Genomic DNA, 15,241 nt, shown 5'->3' with positions numbered 1-15,241 from the left:
GGGAAGAGGGTGACTGAGAAGGAGTGATGGAGACAAAGTGCTATAGACTGACCCCCACACTGCTTGGGGGTGAGGGCAATGGTGAAACTGAAGTGCATCCACACCAATGCACACAGCATGGGTAACAAACAGGAAGAGCTGGAAGCCCTATGGGAATGTACAGAAATCAGACACATTGCAACTCAAAGACTTTTTCTACCTGCACTACATGAGCAACTACTTCAAAACTGACCTTATGATTTACTTTAAATTTAAAAATCCTGTTTCAAATTACATTGCCAACTATTTTTTATGCAAAGAGTAACAGAATGTTTTCTGTGAAAGTTTCTCTCCGGTGTTCTTAGCAAAGAAATGCTGCTGTCTGCCTTTCTGAAGATGAACTGCTGAGCTCCTATAGTACAGAAACAGTCTTGTGATTTAGAACGTACTTCAGTTCACCTTGGATTGACAGCTCAGAAAATACACCTGTACTTACATGGATTAGCTCCATCTGCCACTATTAACATTCGTAAAGAGCTTAGACTGACATCTCTCTGATCCCTCTGAGCCAAAAGTGACCAGTGCATATCACGTGATTTTACTACTGCGACACGGGCTGAAAATTAAAAGAAGAAAATAATTATGGCATGTGTGCAGAACAAAATAAAGACAAAATTTATTAAATTATACAAATATTTTTGCATATTTACATAAATTTATTAAACAAATTACAAACTACTACTATTTAACTACTGTGACCTGTCTCCAAATGGACTTGATTATAGAATTAAAATGCTTACTATAAATTCAATTAACAGGATGAGAAATAGTCATCATTAAAGATCTATCAGAATAAGCCATCGAAGTTGCTTATCAATCAATCCATCAGTACATTTAACACTGTACTTGCAGTACTTGATTGCTAAAGCTGAGGCATCACGGTGGCAAAGGAAGTCAGCTGGATAAAGCACCAGTGGCCTTGCCTACAGCAGACATCTTACACAGATTTTAATTTAATGTTGCCTGTTTTTTTTGTTGTTGTTGTTGTTATTGTTTTTGGTTTTGTTTTTAATAAATCATCAGAGAAGAGGTAGGTAAAGTAATAATACTTTAAGGTTACCTTTGTATGAGCAGACTTTCTGTATCCATGAAAGTGGATTAACCTTCATTAGCGCATAGGGAATACTGATGACATGCATCCTGTTCATAACACTCTGAGAAAAATATTAAAAAAAAAGTTTCAAGTGGTTCAAAGACACATAATATATTTTTAACAAACACACCAATATCTTTTTTAAAAAACACAGCTACAGCATAACTCTCACGTTTCACTATCAGTGAAAATTATGTGTACAGTCAATAAAAGTTTAAGGTATATCTGTACAGTCTGTTAGTGAAAAGGGACTATTTTATTAATAAAAATATAAATAATTAAATATAGTTCTCAAACTGTAGTTTATGACTGCATTCTGATGCTAATGCACTACCCCAAAGAGAACCTTATTGCTACAGTTTCATTCATTCAAATACTTACTGTTAGTACTCCATGCCAAAGGCCAGCGTCTCTTTTGAAATCCAAGACATTTGTTAGTGTTTCAGCTGAAAACAAAGGAAAAAAATATCAGATTTAAAAAGCGGTATATAGGCTGCTTAATCTGAAAGTGTCTTATGTTACTTACTACAGTCATCTTAAAAGTACAATTATAGACTAGATTATTACAAAGAATTTAAGACCTAATTTTCAGTTTAATACCATTTCCACGTGTTTGTTACCTTTGCCAAAGGGCTATGCAGACTGTAACAATGCTTTTGATGCCAACTGCTGAAATTTTCAACTAAAAATTGTTTAGCTATATTTGAAAGAATTAAATTCTTGATTCTTAATTTCTTGAGAAATATTATCATGGCTGTACTAAATTTTCTTCTATGCTCTCTCTTCAAAAGCCTTATGTGATTCAAAACACAGAATCAAAGTTTGGCATAAAATCTAATCTGATTTTAGAAGGATGTCTTTTATTGATCAGGTGAAATTTGCTTACCACTGATGTAGGATGATTACACGTAAAAGAAATGGTTCTTCAAGGTATTTACTATTCTTGTTACGTTTTCAGAAAATACAAGAAAATACACAGCTATTTCCCAATAAACAGAATACTTCAGCAAGCCAGTCACATACCCATTCATTCCCTGGGTGACTGAGAACTCTAAGGGCACATAAGTCATCCCAGCCATAAAATCATAAATGGAAAAGACCTCCAAGATCATTCGGTCTAACCACCCCCCTACCACCAGGATCATCCACTAAGTCATGTCCCTAAGCACCACGTTCAACCTTTCCTTAAACACCTCCAGAGATGGTGACTCCGCCACCTCCCTCGTGAGCCTGTAATTAAGGAAATGAGCATCTTCTATAGCCCCGAATATCTTCAGCCTTCAGGAAAAGTGGAGTGCATATGTAAGTGTTGGCTGGTAGAAGGCTGTTGGCAGTTTCACAGAATCTTATGACAGATTTTGTATGATGCTCAGAGAGAGAATCTGAAGTATGAGAAAGTATCTAAAGCTTATTTAAAGTTCATTTAAGACAGTAAACATGATTTGGCAATGTAGTTTTCCTGGATAATCAAAGCTATGATCATCATTCTAAAGTTGTAGTTAACTTACCTTCTGAATAGCCACATGCCTGAGTCAATGCATGACAGTGTGCCAGCATGGAAGCATGAGATATAGTAATGCCCACTGTGCTCCCCTCTTTACTTGTTTTGTACTGAAAAGAGGAAGTTTACACACTCATTAGTTTAACAACAAAATAAAGAAAATTTAATGTAGTGAACTTAAAGGATATTTTATTATAAAAAGGTGAACTTTTTTTTTTTTTTTAATAATCAAAGAGCTATGTAAGAGATGCATTTATGTTCAGCAAATATTCTAATATCAAAGGAAACCTGACCATCTCTCTACCCCATTTAAACAAATTCTCCCAGGGATCCCAAAATGCCAGTATAACCACTCACACACCAGTTTTCCTGGTAACCTTGAGGAAAACACTCTTGTTCCACAATTATACATATTACAGTCATCTTTTTTGTAGCATCAGAAGATTAAAGGAATAAAACGTGCTGTGACATAAACAGGAATAGTGTAATAATAAGTTAGGCATATTATACTGGATCACCTCAATATAAGCAATCTCAGCACTGGCATCCCGTACTTGCGGATGCCAGTCCTTAGCTGGTTTTGCCAGATGTTTCCCATCAATCACAAACCAAATGAGACGAGGCCAACCTTCAAATGAAAAAAAAAAAGAAAAAAGTTAGTATTATTATACTTCCAAAGTACTTTTTCCCCCCAGTATTCTGGGATAGCGACACGTAGCAAGTAAATGCTGCAGCATCACACCCCTGACAGGAAGAAGAAGCACTAAGAACTCTCTTTACAATTATGGCAGTTTGTCTTTATACATAAGCTAGAAGCATACAAGCAAAGTCAAAGAAGTGGCTTAACACCAACAATCAATATACACATCCTTTACCGTATAAAGAAATTTGAGTAGCTCAGAAACATACCTTTGAACGTAACTACCTCACCAGTCTGAGCTTTAGGAAGGCCTTTTTGACAAGCATCAGTGGTTAAAGCTAGTGTTACTCCACAACTGCCCAAAAGAAATCCAATTTGCTGGCTGCCTGCATCCTACAGAGGAACGAAGTTTTAGCAAACTTAGTAATAAATCACACTTTAGCACAGTTTACTGCAACTTTTCCATGTTTTGAAATTAAGACGAATGATATCACAGGAAAAGAAAATCCTAGGTCAAAAGATATTTTTTTTTTGTTAGCACTGAACTTTACGCTCAAAATGCATCAACTTTTGCTTAGTGCCAACTAATTGGCAGTAGATCTGATAAACAATGGAAGCAAAACAATATTTGTGCATGCTTCTCGAACCCTGCAGGTAAGTTCATATGTTCTGGCAAAACACAGAGATGGTGTTATGCTGCCTCTGAGTCCCGAGGCACTGAAGAACAGAGCCTGTAGCTTTTCAGGCCTGATTTCACACCTCTTCTAATAACTTCCAACATTTGAGGGATTATCCACGTATTTGCAAAACTGTGATATCTCTGCCTGTCTCTGTTCCCATTACATAGACTGGGAGCTGAAAATACCACATTTCTGTAGTATATTTTAAGAAATAATTTCACACATCTTTTAAAAAAAATAAATCTACAAGTATACATCCTAAAATAGCTAACTTCTTTGCTTCATAGCTTTTTCTCCCTTCTCAAAATATTATACATTTTATGAACATATTAACATGTATTTACAGTTGGTAAACTACTGAGAAGCAGAGTAAGTAATTTAGCTGATGCATCATACTGCTTTCAAACATGCAGGGTTCTAGGGATCCTACTTCATTTGTGAAGCCAAAAAAAATGAATATATTTTCCTACCTTTCTGGTTAGTGGAACTTCTATTGGGACAGGAATAAGTTCTGCCAGGAGACATCCATAAAAAGCCACCATAAACATAACTGGATCACTATTAGGAAATACAAGAGCTACCTACAAAAATATATTAAAAAACATGAAATGCTTTTTGTTGTTATTTGGAGGGGGATGGTTTTTTAAGTTTGTGGGGAAAAAATTGTCATAACACTGCTGGGGTCACAAACTAGGAGCAGAAATACTGAATGTTGTGATAATACAGTATTAAAAATCACAGTATTACAAAGCTTTCTTTAGCTAAAACTGTTCCACATTGTCTGTTTTATCCACGTAGACCAATCAAACAAACCTACCCGGTCTCCAGGCTTCAGTAGTGGTTCATTCCTAGTGGTTAGCTTGTTTAGCAGGGTATATGCTAACTTCAAGCTCCGACTCCACAGTTTGCCTAAAGATGATGCAGAAATCAAAGAAATAGAGCCTAAAGTCACAGCTTTTAACTGGCAAATGTCAATGCTCTATATACACACAAGTTGGTTGTGTGAAAACAGAATTAGCGGTCACACAAGCATTCTGGAAAAGTAAACACTGCTTTTGCAAAAGCAATCACATCACAGAAACCTGCTGAGCTCATCTGCAGTATCAGTGCACACACACACACATGCATAGTCTGGTTGATATACACACATAGTCTGGTTGATATAACTTAAGTGTATTTCCAAAAAAACTAAGACAACTCCTTATTAAGGGTTCTTAGAGAAATCAAACTGCCTGGGATAAAAATAAAAATTCTAATTTGGCCAAAAAATAACTGAAATTTAAGAAACAAAGGGTACAAATAAATGCCATAATATCCATCTCTGTGAAATGCCAGTTCAGTGCTCAATAGTCATCTACACATCTACATCTTCAATAATTCAGAACAAAAAATGCATCCAAACTATTAAATACAAAGACAAAAACCTAATTACTTATTTGACACAGTATAGAAGACAATCTTCAATAATCTTCCAAAAAGAAGAGTATTTATTAAAACAAACTCTTCATAAAAAGTTGAGCAACAGCAAAACCCTTCCACTGTTAATGGCAAATCAAAACATGTAGAACCCAGGGAGCCACACTGTAGCATGCATTTGGTACAGTTTTCTAGTATGGTGTCTTGGACTTGCATCCATTTTCTTCAGACCATGTAGCCAACCATCAGGTAATTTGTGTTTGTCAATCTCAAACTTCCTCAATTCAACATTTTTTTTTGCTGTGTAACATATATGCAAGTTTATATATTATAAGTTATATATATATATGTATATTAAAAAAAAAAGCACACACAACAAAAACACAAAACAGGTGCAGGACTCAAGTTCATCAAAATAAATACTATGGCTTTGTGACCTGCCCAGATAAGTTGGCAGAATCCAAGTACAGTTTAGAACTTGGCTTCTTTTTATTTTCATGTTTGTTCATTTTGTTTTTTAAACATACTACTAAACATGATCTTCTAAACAGTTTTCACTTTCTTAACGTTCCTGTGCAAGGTAATGAAACGAATGCACCTACTCAATTATATTTTCCCTAAGCATACTTCACCTGCAAGAACTCAAACAAGAAAATGTAATATTCCAACATACTGCGTGATTAAATGTAAGCAACATGCTGCAGCGTTAGCTACCCTGAGGGATAAGATTACCTTCAAAAAACCCCCACAATTACTGTAATTTTTCTAATTCACTGATACAGTCAAGTCTCGCTTCCCTCAATAATATCCTGAAGTAAAAGTTTTCTCTATGAGGATATGCAAGAACATACATGCACACTGAAGCATTCTGTCTACTTTGGGAATCTTAAGAGTCCATTAGTAGTCATCTGCTACTTTCTCCTATTTTACATCAGTCTCTTTTTAGCTTTCTTTTGCAGATTTTTTTAAGCAAAATTGTTTGAAATTTATAAATAGCCACTTGTAAAGAACTGATGTGATTATTTTGCCTTTGTTAACTTTCAAAATTCTTTTTCATATACAATGAACTTTTAACTTCTATTTGAGTAGAAATTTCAAATGATCTGTCCTGAACAGTCAGTCCCTCCTAAGTAAAGCCAATTGTTCATTTCACAATGAACACCTAATTCTTTCTTACAGTTTTCACCAATACCTACCATAGGTAAGTGTATAAATAGCTTTCCCAGTTGTATCCAAAGCAGTCAGACATGGGGATTTCGGCTGTGTAGTTCCCCAGCGCTGCAGGGCAGCCAGCAGAGAAGGTGGCCAGTTGGTTACCACACCTAAGGGTTCACCTTTAAGAACACTCATCTGATTTCCTTCAGGCTTTGGTTGATTTGGGTCAGGCTGTTGCACTAAAACCAGAGAACAGTAAAGTGGCAGAATGTCAATCTTTATCAAAAGTGCACATTACACTTAAAAGGTAATTCTATGAACTATTCTCATCCTTCCTCAGAGCTATCACTGCTTTTACCCTGCTTTATGATGATGCCATGCTAATCATCTGTTGGCTTCACAAAAAGTAATTACCACCATTTTGTAGTTCTGATTCCACATTGTTCAAAGAAGCTGGCCACAGAACAGAATTTGAATCCTGAGTTCACTTTTTCTCTACTATGGGAGGATATTATTTTCTTCTGTTTGTTCTAACATCTGTTTAAATGAAAGCCTACACCAAGTCAAGAATCATCATCAGAAAGAATGCCTTCAGTGCCAATTGAACAAGTGTTCTCACTGTGAAGAAAGACAGTAAAGGCAAAAGCTGGAACATGAGAAATTCCAACCAGGTATACAGAAACCCCTTTTTTCTGCTTTGAAGCTGGTCAAACACTGGTACAGCGTCCAGGCAGGCCATGGAATTTCTGTCTTAGGAAATACTCAGAACTTAACTAGACAAAGCGCTGAGCAGCCTGACCTACTGTCCTGGTTTCAGTTAGAACAGAGTTAATTTTCTTCCTAGTAGCTGGTAGAATGCTATGTTTTGGCTTAGGATGAGAAGAGTGCTGATAACACCCCGATGTTTTAATTGTTGCAGAGCAGTGCTTATACCAAGCCAAGGACTTCTCAGCTCTGTCCTGCCAATGGGCAGGCTGGGGGTGCAGCAAGAGCTGGGAGGGGACAGACCCAGGACAGGTGACCCAAACTAGCCAAAGGGGTATTCCATAGCATCTGACATCATGCTAAACAATATATAGGGGTGGCTAGCCGGGGGGAGGGGGCTGGACTGCTCGGGGTTAGGCTGGGCATCGGTCAGCGGGTGGTGAGCAATTGCATTGTGCATCACTTGTTTGTACACATTATTATTAGTAGTACTATTATCATCATTGTACTATTATGAATATTGTTATTATTATTATTGTTATTATTATTTTCCTGTCTTATTAAACTGTCTTTATCTCAACTCACAGGCTTCACTTTCCATTTCTCTCCCTTGTCCCAGAGAGGGAGGGGGGAGGGTGAGCGAACGGCTGTGTGGTGTTTAGCTGCTGGCTGGGTTAAACCACGACACCTACTCAGACCTGCTTTGAACAGCAGGTTGGTCAGAGGCTTCCAGAGGTCCATCCTGTGATCAGTTACACTTTGGTTATGCCTTGATTTACTCCAGTGAGTACCCACTACAAATTCACTGATTACTGTAAGTCTAGGTATAAAATGTCTGCAGCAAAAAGTGACTGCACGCCCATCACCAAACATGATATAATTTCTGAATCTCCCAGTGTAGTTCTTAACAAAGGTGTGAATAGAAATTCTCCAAATATATGTAAATCACTGGCTCTAGTATTCACCAGCTCATCACACTGGTCCAAACTGAGCTGAATCAGAAGATTCAGAGACAGAAAGATTGGAGACAGATTAGAGACAGAAGATTAGAGACAGAAAGGTCACATGATATCATAATTCTATCACTTTTTTTTGGGGGGGGGGGAAGAAAGAAAGAAAACAATACTTGCTAAGACATAACAGTTCTTTCTTGAATTGATTACACAAAGAGTGAAATTTTTATTTAAAAGAAAACTAACCTTCTAGCAGTTCTTCAAAATCATCAACAAAAAACTCTTTCAAAGGTGGGCGCTTTGGTCTTTTCAAGGTATTTAGAAGCTGCTGGATTTTAGAGGACACCCTGCTATTCACTGGGACACCTGTCAAGCAGAAAAGATGCATTACTTACCATGTATAAATACACATACAATAAAATATAGCTTCCACACTGCTGACAACATCACTCGAAGCTCAGTATAGTTTTCAGATGGAAGAGTTATTCAAAATGAGTAGCTCGTTTGGGAAAAAAAAAAAAAAAAAAAAAAGCTTTAATAAATAACAGTTTCAAACACAGATTTATTTGTTTGTATTCGGCTTACGTAGCAAGGTTTTGGTAGCAGAGGGGCTATGGGGGTTGGCATATGTGAAAAGAGTCCAGGAACTGCCCTGTGTTAGAATAAAAACAGCTCTGGTTGATTCCAAAAGGGACCCACCACTGGCCAGAGCTGAGCCAACAAGCAAGGTGTTTTTAGTTTGCTTTTTGTTTCTCACTGCTCTAGTTTGCTAGTGATAAGCAATAAATTAATCTCCCTATGCTGAGTCTGTTTTGCCTGTGACAGTAATTGGTGAGTGCTCTCCCTACCTTTATCTCAACCCTTGAGACTATTTTCATGGTATTTTATCCCACTGTTCCTTTCAGGAGGAGGAGTGAGAGAGTGGTGTTGTGAAGTTTAGCTAGGCATCGGTGTAAAATCACCACAGTCCTTTAAAACAATGCTGTTTCCTAGCTGTCTGACTGATACATATACATTCTCATACTTTAATCTACATTTTACATTCAGTCAGTACTGGAAGTGTGAAAATTGAGTAAAGATAGCTATGGAAAAAATAAGTGAATCTTTCAATATTTTATACTGTTAGCAAACAATAAACACAACACAAAACCATGTTGTATGCTGATTTTCATTTGTGTATGTTATATTCTTATTTATAATTCAATAGCATTTAACAACGCGTGTTTGTTTACATTTACAGTTTTGAGACAATACATATTTAAAATGTGAGATTAAAGGGCTTTTGTTGTCTTTTACTATAAAAATATACTGAAACAGTGACATGGATTCCACTTGGTTCCCAGTGGTAGAGCAAGGGAAATGCAAAACAGCTTCCTTTCCTTTTGCAGTCTGACATATACAGCATAGTACTGCAGAGCTTTGGAGGGGTTATGACACACAATGTTATCCATCTGCTTATTCAGAAAAAGGGACATAGATGGAAAGGTGGGAGATTTATAATACAATCACCATCTGCAGTTTCCAAAATGCTGCTGTTGTAGCCTCTGGGAACTCCTCGTACTGATGCCAGTTGTGGTCGCTCATGATGCAAGTGTTCCACCAAACCAGTGGTTACATCAGGAGGTGCAGAGTGGTTATCTGTAGAAATGTAAGAACGACATGGGAACTCATCAGTCACATTAAGACTCAGTACATCCAAAGTTGTTTGTTACAGCCTTCTTGCTATTCCTCACATGTTTTGTGCACCGCTGCTCACAACAGAAAAAGCACTGGGTTTTCTGAGGCATGATGTGGTATGGCCTGACATGACAAGCTGTTTAATTCCAACGGTGTGTGATACAAGCAGTTAATATTTAAATGTTTTATAATGTACATTTACATAGGGAAAACAGGGCAATTCTCAAATTCTCATATACTCAAGGGGCTTGAGAAGCACCTTATAACAACCTTGAGGCAAAAACCTGTATTGCTTGGAACTGCATCGCGTTTCTGTACTACTAAAGAATGCTAGCGAGTACTGTCATCCCAAAATTGTGACCTATTTTATGGAATGATTTTCTGCACAATCACAGGTTAAGATAGTTAATTATTTGGAAGAAGTGTTCAAATAAGGAACACCTGAAGTACTATTATCAAGAACTAGAGGCCTGAAATGTTCAGAATCCTGATGAATAAGAATAGAACTGTAACAGGAAAAAGCTTATGAACACAATGCTGCTGGACACAACGGTGCTGGAAGAACTGGATGCAGTCATACAGCTTGCTAGTGACAGAACCCTCAAAGAACCTTTGTATGGCACAAATTCTGCAGTAAGAACCCTAGGGAGATAACCTAGGTAGATAAAGGCTATGCTGGGAAATATATGTATTAACCCACTCTTTTTGAGGAAGTGATTAGCGCTAACATAAAAAGTATTTCTAGCTCTGTTCACAGATTTCCAGAGCTTAATACAAACCACCAATACAGCTCTAAGCAGTTTTAGTGGCATCACCAGAAAATGTTAAATCCATTCTTATACTTTGCAGCCATCATCACTGCAATGACAATTGTTGTATTAGGGAGATCTGTCTTGCCAGGTACTAAGCAAGGACCATAAATTTCTTTCCTATGGGTAAAGATACAAGAAGGACAAAATATCACTTGATCGGACAAAGGTGGGAGTTAAAACCAGTAACAAGAAAACATGGCAACATAGCTAAGCCACAACACTTTATCAGTGGAAATCCCCAAAATACCATTCTGCATTTAATATGTCATAACCACTAAGCATTAAGGTGACTCAGAGCATAAATCTACTCCATGCACTTGACATCATATGCATATGGATACAAATAATCAAGAAAGAGAACAATAGACACACACACAACGCGACTTGGTGCACTTGGATCAGAAGCTGAAATGATAAAAGGATACGGGTTTTGCCATGCACTTTCCTGTTGGGCAAAAAGCCATCTTCCATCCGCATACTCAAGATGGATTTTTGAAACATAAAAGCTCTGCAACTAGATGCACAGAGAGTAACACAAGGAAGAAGCTATTTGGGAACAGTTACAGGAGTTCTGTGTACTTGTGAACTGTTCAAAGAAATCACACAAGAAAATGAAAATTCTTGGAAAGCAAACAAAAAACAATGATCCCAAATGAAAACACATAAAGTAACTATATATGGAGGTGCTGCTCTACAGAATTCAGGTATTTCACAAGCATCTCAGAGCCAAGTTTCATGCAAATCGATGTCCCTAATCACAGAAAGAAAATGCCAGGGGTGCTTATAAACAACAGCTCTGTTGTCCACAGCTACTTTATCCTACACACAACAGAGAACAGAGCCTCCCTCACAATTCTGCCCTGAGAAGGCAAAATTATGTGTGTGAAAGGAGTAATTTCAATTTGCAGGATTTATGCTCAGATGAAAATTACATTAGCCTCATTAATTATTTAGGCATTTTATTCATATACACCCATAAAAACCCATGAAATTAATCTGTATCATCTAGAGATACTGTGACAAAGTACATAAAGAGAAAAGCCGGTAAAGCATCTGTGAACAGACTTGTAACTCGGGGACTAAAGATAATTGGATTTAAACTGAAGTACATGTACATTTCAATTACTGATTAGAAGACACAGAGATAAATGTAAAGGAAGGCAGTAGCCCAAGAAAAAAAGAAGTATGATGTACAATACAGAAATCTAAAAGCTAGACATCAGTCAGAAAGTGATCTCTAAGGAAGAACCTTATACTGAAGATTCAAAGACTTTAGAAAAGTTCTGACCTAATGTGATGGTTTTACTCAGGTGGGAAGCTGAGCTTCAACACAACCACTCTCTCACTCCCCCTCCTGAACGAGAAAGGGGGAGAAAATACAATGCACAGGGCTCAAGGGTTGAGATAAGGATGGGGAGATCATTCAACAATTATCATGACAGGCAAAACAGACTCAGAGTAGGGAGATAGTCAGATTTATTGCCTATTAACTAACAAGCTAGAGAAGTGAGAAACAAATGAATGAAACTAAAAATGTCTTCCCTCATGCACCCTCTTCCATCTCCTCTTGCATCTCAAGGTGCAGAGGGGAACAGGGGAATGGGGTTGCAGCCAGTCTATAGCACTTCATCTCTGTCGCTCCTATGGACCCATATCTGGAGCAGTTCTTGAAGAGCTGCCACCTGTGGGAAGCCCACGCAGGATCAGTTTGGGAAGGACAGCATCCCGTGGGAGGGAACCCATGTTGGAGCAAGGACAGAGAGTGACCGTGAAGGAGTGGCAGAGACAAAGTGCTATAAACTGACCACAACCCCCATTCCCCTGTTACCCTGTGCTGCTTGGGGGGAGAAGATGGAGGAGGGTGGATGGGAGGAAGGTGGTTTTTGCTTATTTCCTTTGTTTCTCACTTTTCTAGCTTGCTAGTAATAGACAGTAAATCTTACTATCTCCCTACTCTGAGTCTGTTTTGCCTGTCATGATAATTGTTGAGCGATATCTCTCCCCATCCTTATCTCAACCCTTGAGCCCTGTGCATTTTATTTTCTCCCCATTTCCCTTTGAGGAGGGGAAGTGAAAGAGTGGTCGTGTTGGAGCTTGGCTGCCCACTCAAGTAAAACCACCACAACCTCTACCTTGCTCATACTATAAACACACTATCATCTACAAAAAGAAGTCTAAAGGATACCTGATGGGGCTTTCAACAAAATCTGACAGTAACAGCTCGACTAGCTCAATTAACAGGTATTTGAGAAATAAATTTGTGCCTTAAATTATCACATCAATTGACACCTCGGAAGTATTTAATCTCAGCATACAGAAGTCTGTATACTCAGTCTACTGAAGCATTTCACCGTTTTCCATATTCAACCTAACCTGTTCTCTGTAATGAATTAAGAGAAAACTCTGTATAGTCTATGTAGGCATACAGCTACAGATAAGCAAAAAGTTGTGTAGTAAAGCTGCCAAAATCTGAAAATATCAGGAATAATACATGTGATACACACTGCATAGTACTAAAAACACAGGAACTTCATCATGTACCATGCTCTGGGGCCCATAGCAGCTTGAGTGAGTCCAGAGGAGGCCATGAGGATGATCAGAGGGCTGGAACACCTCTCCTAACACCTCTCCTACGAAGACTAAGAAGAAAGGCTGGGAGAGCTGGGTTTGTTCAGCCTGGAAAACAGAAGGCTCTGGGGAGACCTTATAGTGGCCTTCCAGTTCCTAAAGGGGGTCCACAGGAAAGCTGGGGAGGGACTCTTTCATGGAATGTGGTGACAGGACAAGGAGTAATGGCTTTAAACTAAAAAAAAACTATAGGTTTAGATTAGATACTCAGAAGAAATTCTTTACTGGGTGTGGTGAGGCACTGGAACAGACTGCCCGAAGAAGATGTGGATGCCCCAGCCCTGGAAATGCTCAAGGACAGGTTGGATGGGGCTTGGAGCAACCTGGTCTAGTGGAAGGTGTCCCTGCCCATGGCAGGGAGGGGAGCGAGTGTGGTGTGGTGCGTGTGGAACTGAATGGTCTTTAAAGACCCTTCCAACCCAAACCATTCTGTGAATCTGTGTAGTATTTAGATTTTCTAATTATGTTGAAAAAAAGATAAATTATTTGAAATAAAATGTTTTTACTGCACCACTAAGTTCCTTCCTGTACCTCCTGTACCTTTACATTACTGTGCATCTGTTGCACACACAGAAACCCACTGTCATTCTTCACTACAGAGTGTACAAAAACATTATAAAAATCATTTCCACAGTGCAAAAGATGGCCTTTCTCCCTCCCTACCAAATATTTCACAGGCATAAGACTAATGCTCTGCATTTAGGAAAAAAAAAAAAAAAAAAAAAAAAAAAAAAAAGGTAACATGAAGTTCCAGACCTTCAGTGTTACAGAGACTGAGAAAAAACTCACATTTACATTTTGGCTTAACAGTACTTCTATGTTTTCACTCTAATCCCACAATACAGGACAAATTTTATCATTACAAACTTTAATTAAAAGAAAATCATGTTTTAGCTTGAAATTTAGCTTTGTTAGTACCTCTAATTTCATAAAATTCCAAAAGATTCTGGATGTTTCTCTTGTTTTTTGGATGTTTACCAATCAAGTCACCTTTGAAATCCATCGATATTCTCTAGCTTAAATACACATAGATCAGAAAGCATGCACCAAGAATATCATCCTTTTGAAATTCCACTTTTTAGACAACTACAAATTTAACTTCTGCTTCCTGATAAATTAAGCATTTTATCAAGAGAATCAATGTTCAGATCTTGTGAAAAACTGGTTTGGTTTAAATTAAAATACACATATATCATGCGTACCTGGTCTGTGGATTGTACATTTTAAGGCTATTTGTGGATGTCTCCTTGTGAAGTACAGCATTCATACCTGACTTTTGCATTTAGCTCTGCTTTGGGATTTTCAATTCCACTTTATTGCAACCACACAGGCAGTTCTTTACTGACCTAGCTGGGTGTGTGCCATGAGATCTGCAAGCACAGTGGCAGCAGCGGTGGCAGTAGCAGTATTGGAAGCAGCAGCAGGTTTCCCTCCTGGATGAGATGAGGTGGAGGATGCAGAGGATGAGGTGGACGAGCCCTGAATAACACGGTTAAGCCAGGGCTCTACGTTGGAATGGCTCTGGAACGGAGTGGAGGTGATCCGCCCTTGCCGACGTAACGAGCCCTCATCTTCTGATGCTGACGATGTGTCTGTGATTAAAATAACGATGACAGGCATGTAATGTAGGAATGACCCAACAGACAGGAACATGAAGTATTTCCATGTTCTTCGCATAATGTTCTCATGTGCTACACATGAGATGCGTGTATTAAAGCTAATGGTATATTCGCATGCACAAATTCTGCTTATTGCCATTTTCAGCGTAATGTGACAACTTATACATGTTATAACAAGAAAACACATGAAGGAAAGTTTCATTTAACTCCTGTATTTGGAAAGACATAATGCTTGAAAAAACCTTCTACCTAAGCTACCTAGTGTACTTACTAACCATGCCAAGTGAGCATACCACGCTTATGGAATATTTATGTTCTAAACA

The 15,241-nt window shown here is 38.1% G+C and overlaps 1 protein-coding gene across 1 annotated transcript in view; it reads right to left on the bottom strand.

The window, feature by feature from the left end:
- Positions 1-15,241, bottom strand: part of DIP2A (disco interacting protein 2 homolog A) — a 99,367-nt gene that overhangs the window by 34,369 nt on the left and 49,757 nt on the right. Inside the window, exons 5-16 of the mRNA XM_032189994.1 lie at positions 14,646-14,891; positions 9,692-9,820; positions 8,429-8,548; positions 6,566-6,763; positions 4,771-4,862; positions 4,424-4,534; positions 3,543-3,666; positions 3,152-3,261; positions 2,641-2,743; positions 1,514-1,578; positions 1,100-1,193; positions 476-595 (exon numbers count right to left, since the gene is read on the bottom strand). Coding sequence (XP_032045885.1) covers positions 476-595; positions 1,100-1,193; positions 1,514-1,578; positions 2,641-2,743; positions 3,152-3,261; positions 3,543-3,666; positions 4,424-4,534; positions 4,771-4,862; positions 6,566-6,763; positions 8,429-8,548; positions 9,692-9,820; positions 14,646-14,891 — 1,512 coding nt within the window. The remainder of the gene's footprint in view (positions 1-475; positions 596-1,099; positions 1,194-1,513; positions 1,579-2,640; positions 2,744-3,151; positions 3,262-3,542; positions 3,667-4,423; positions 4,535-4,770; positions 4,863-6,565; positions 6,764-8,428; positions 8,549-9,691; positions 9,821-14,645; positions 14,892-15,241) is intronic.

Source organism: Aythya fuligula, chromosome 6 (genome assembly GCF_009819795.1).
Source record: "Aythya fuligula isolate bAytFul2 chromosome 6, bAytFul2.pri, whole genome shotgun sequence".
Lineage (NCBI taxonomy): Eukaryota > Metazoa > Chordata > Aves > Anseriformes > Anatidae > Aythya > Aythya fuligula.
This window is presented reverse-complemented; position numbering and strand designations above follow the sequence as displayed.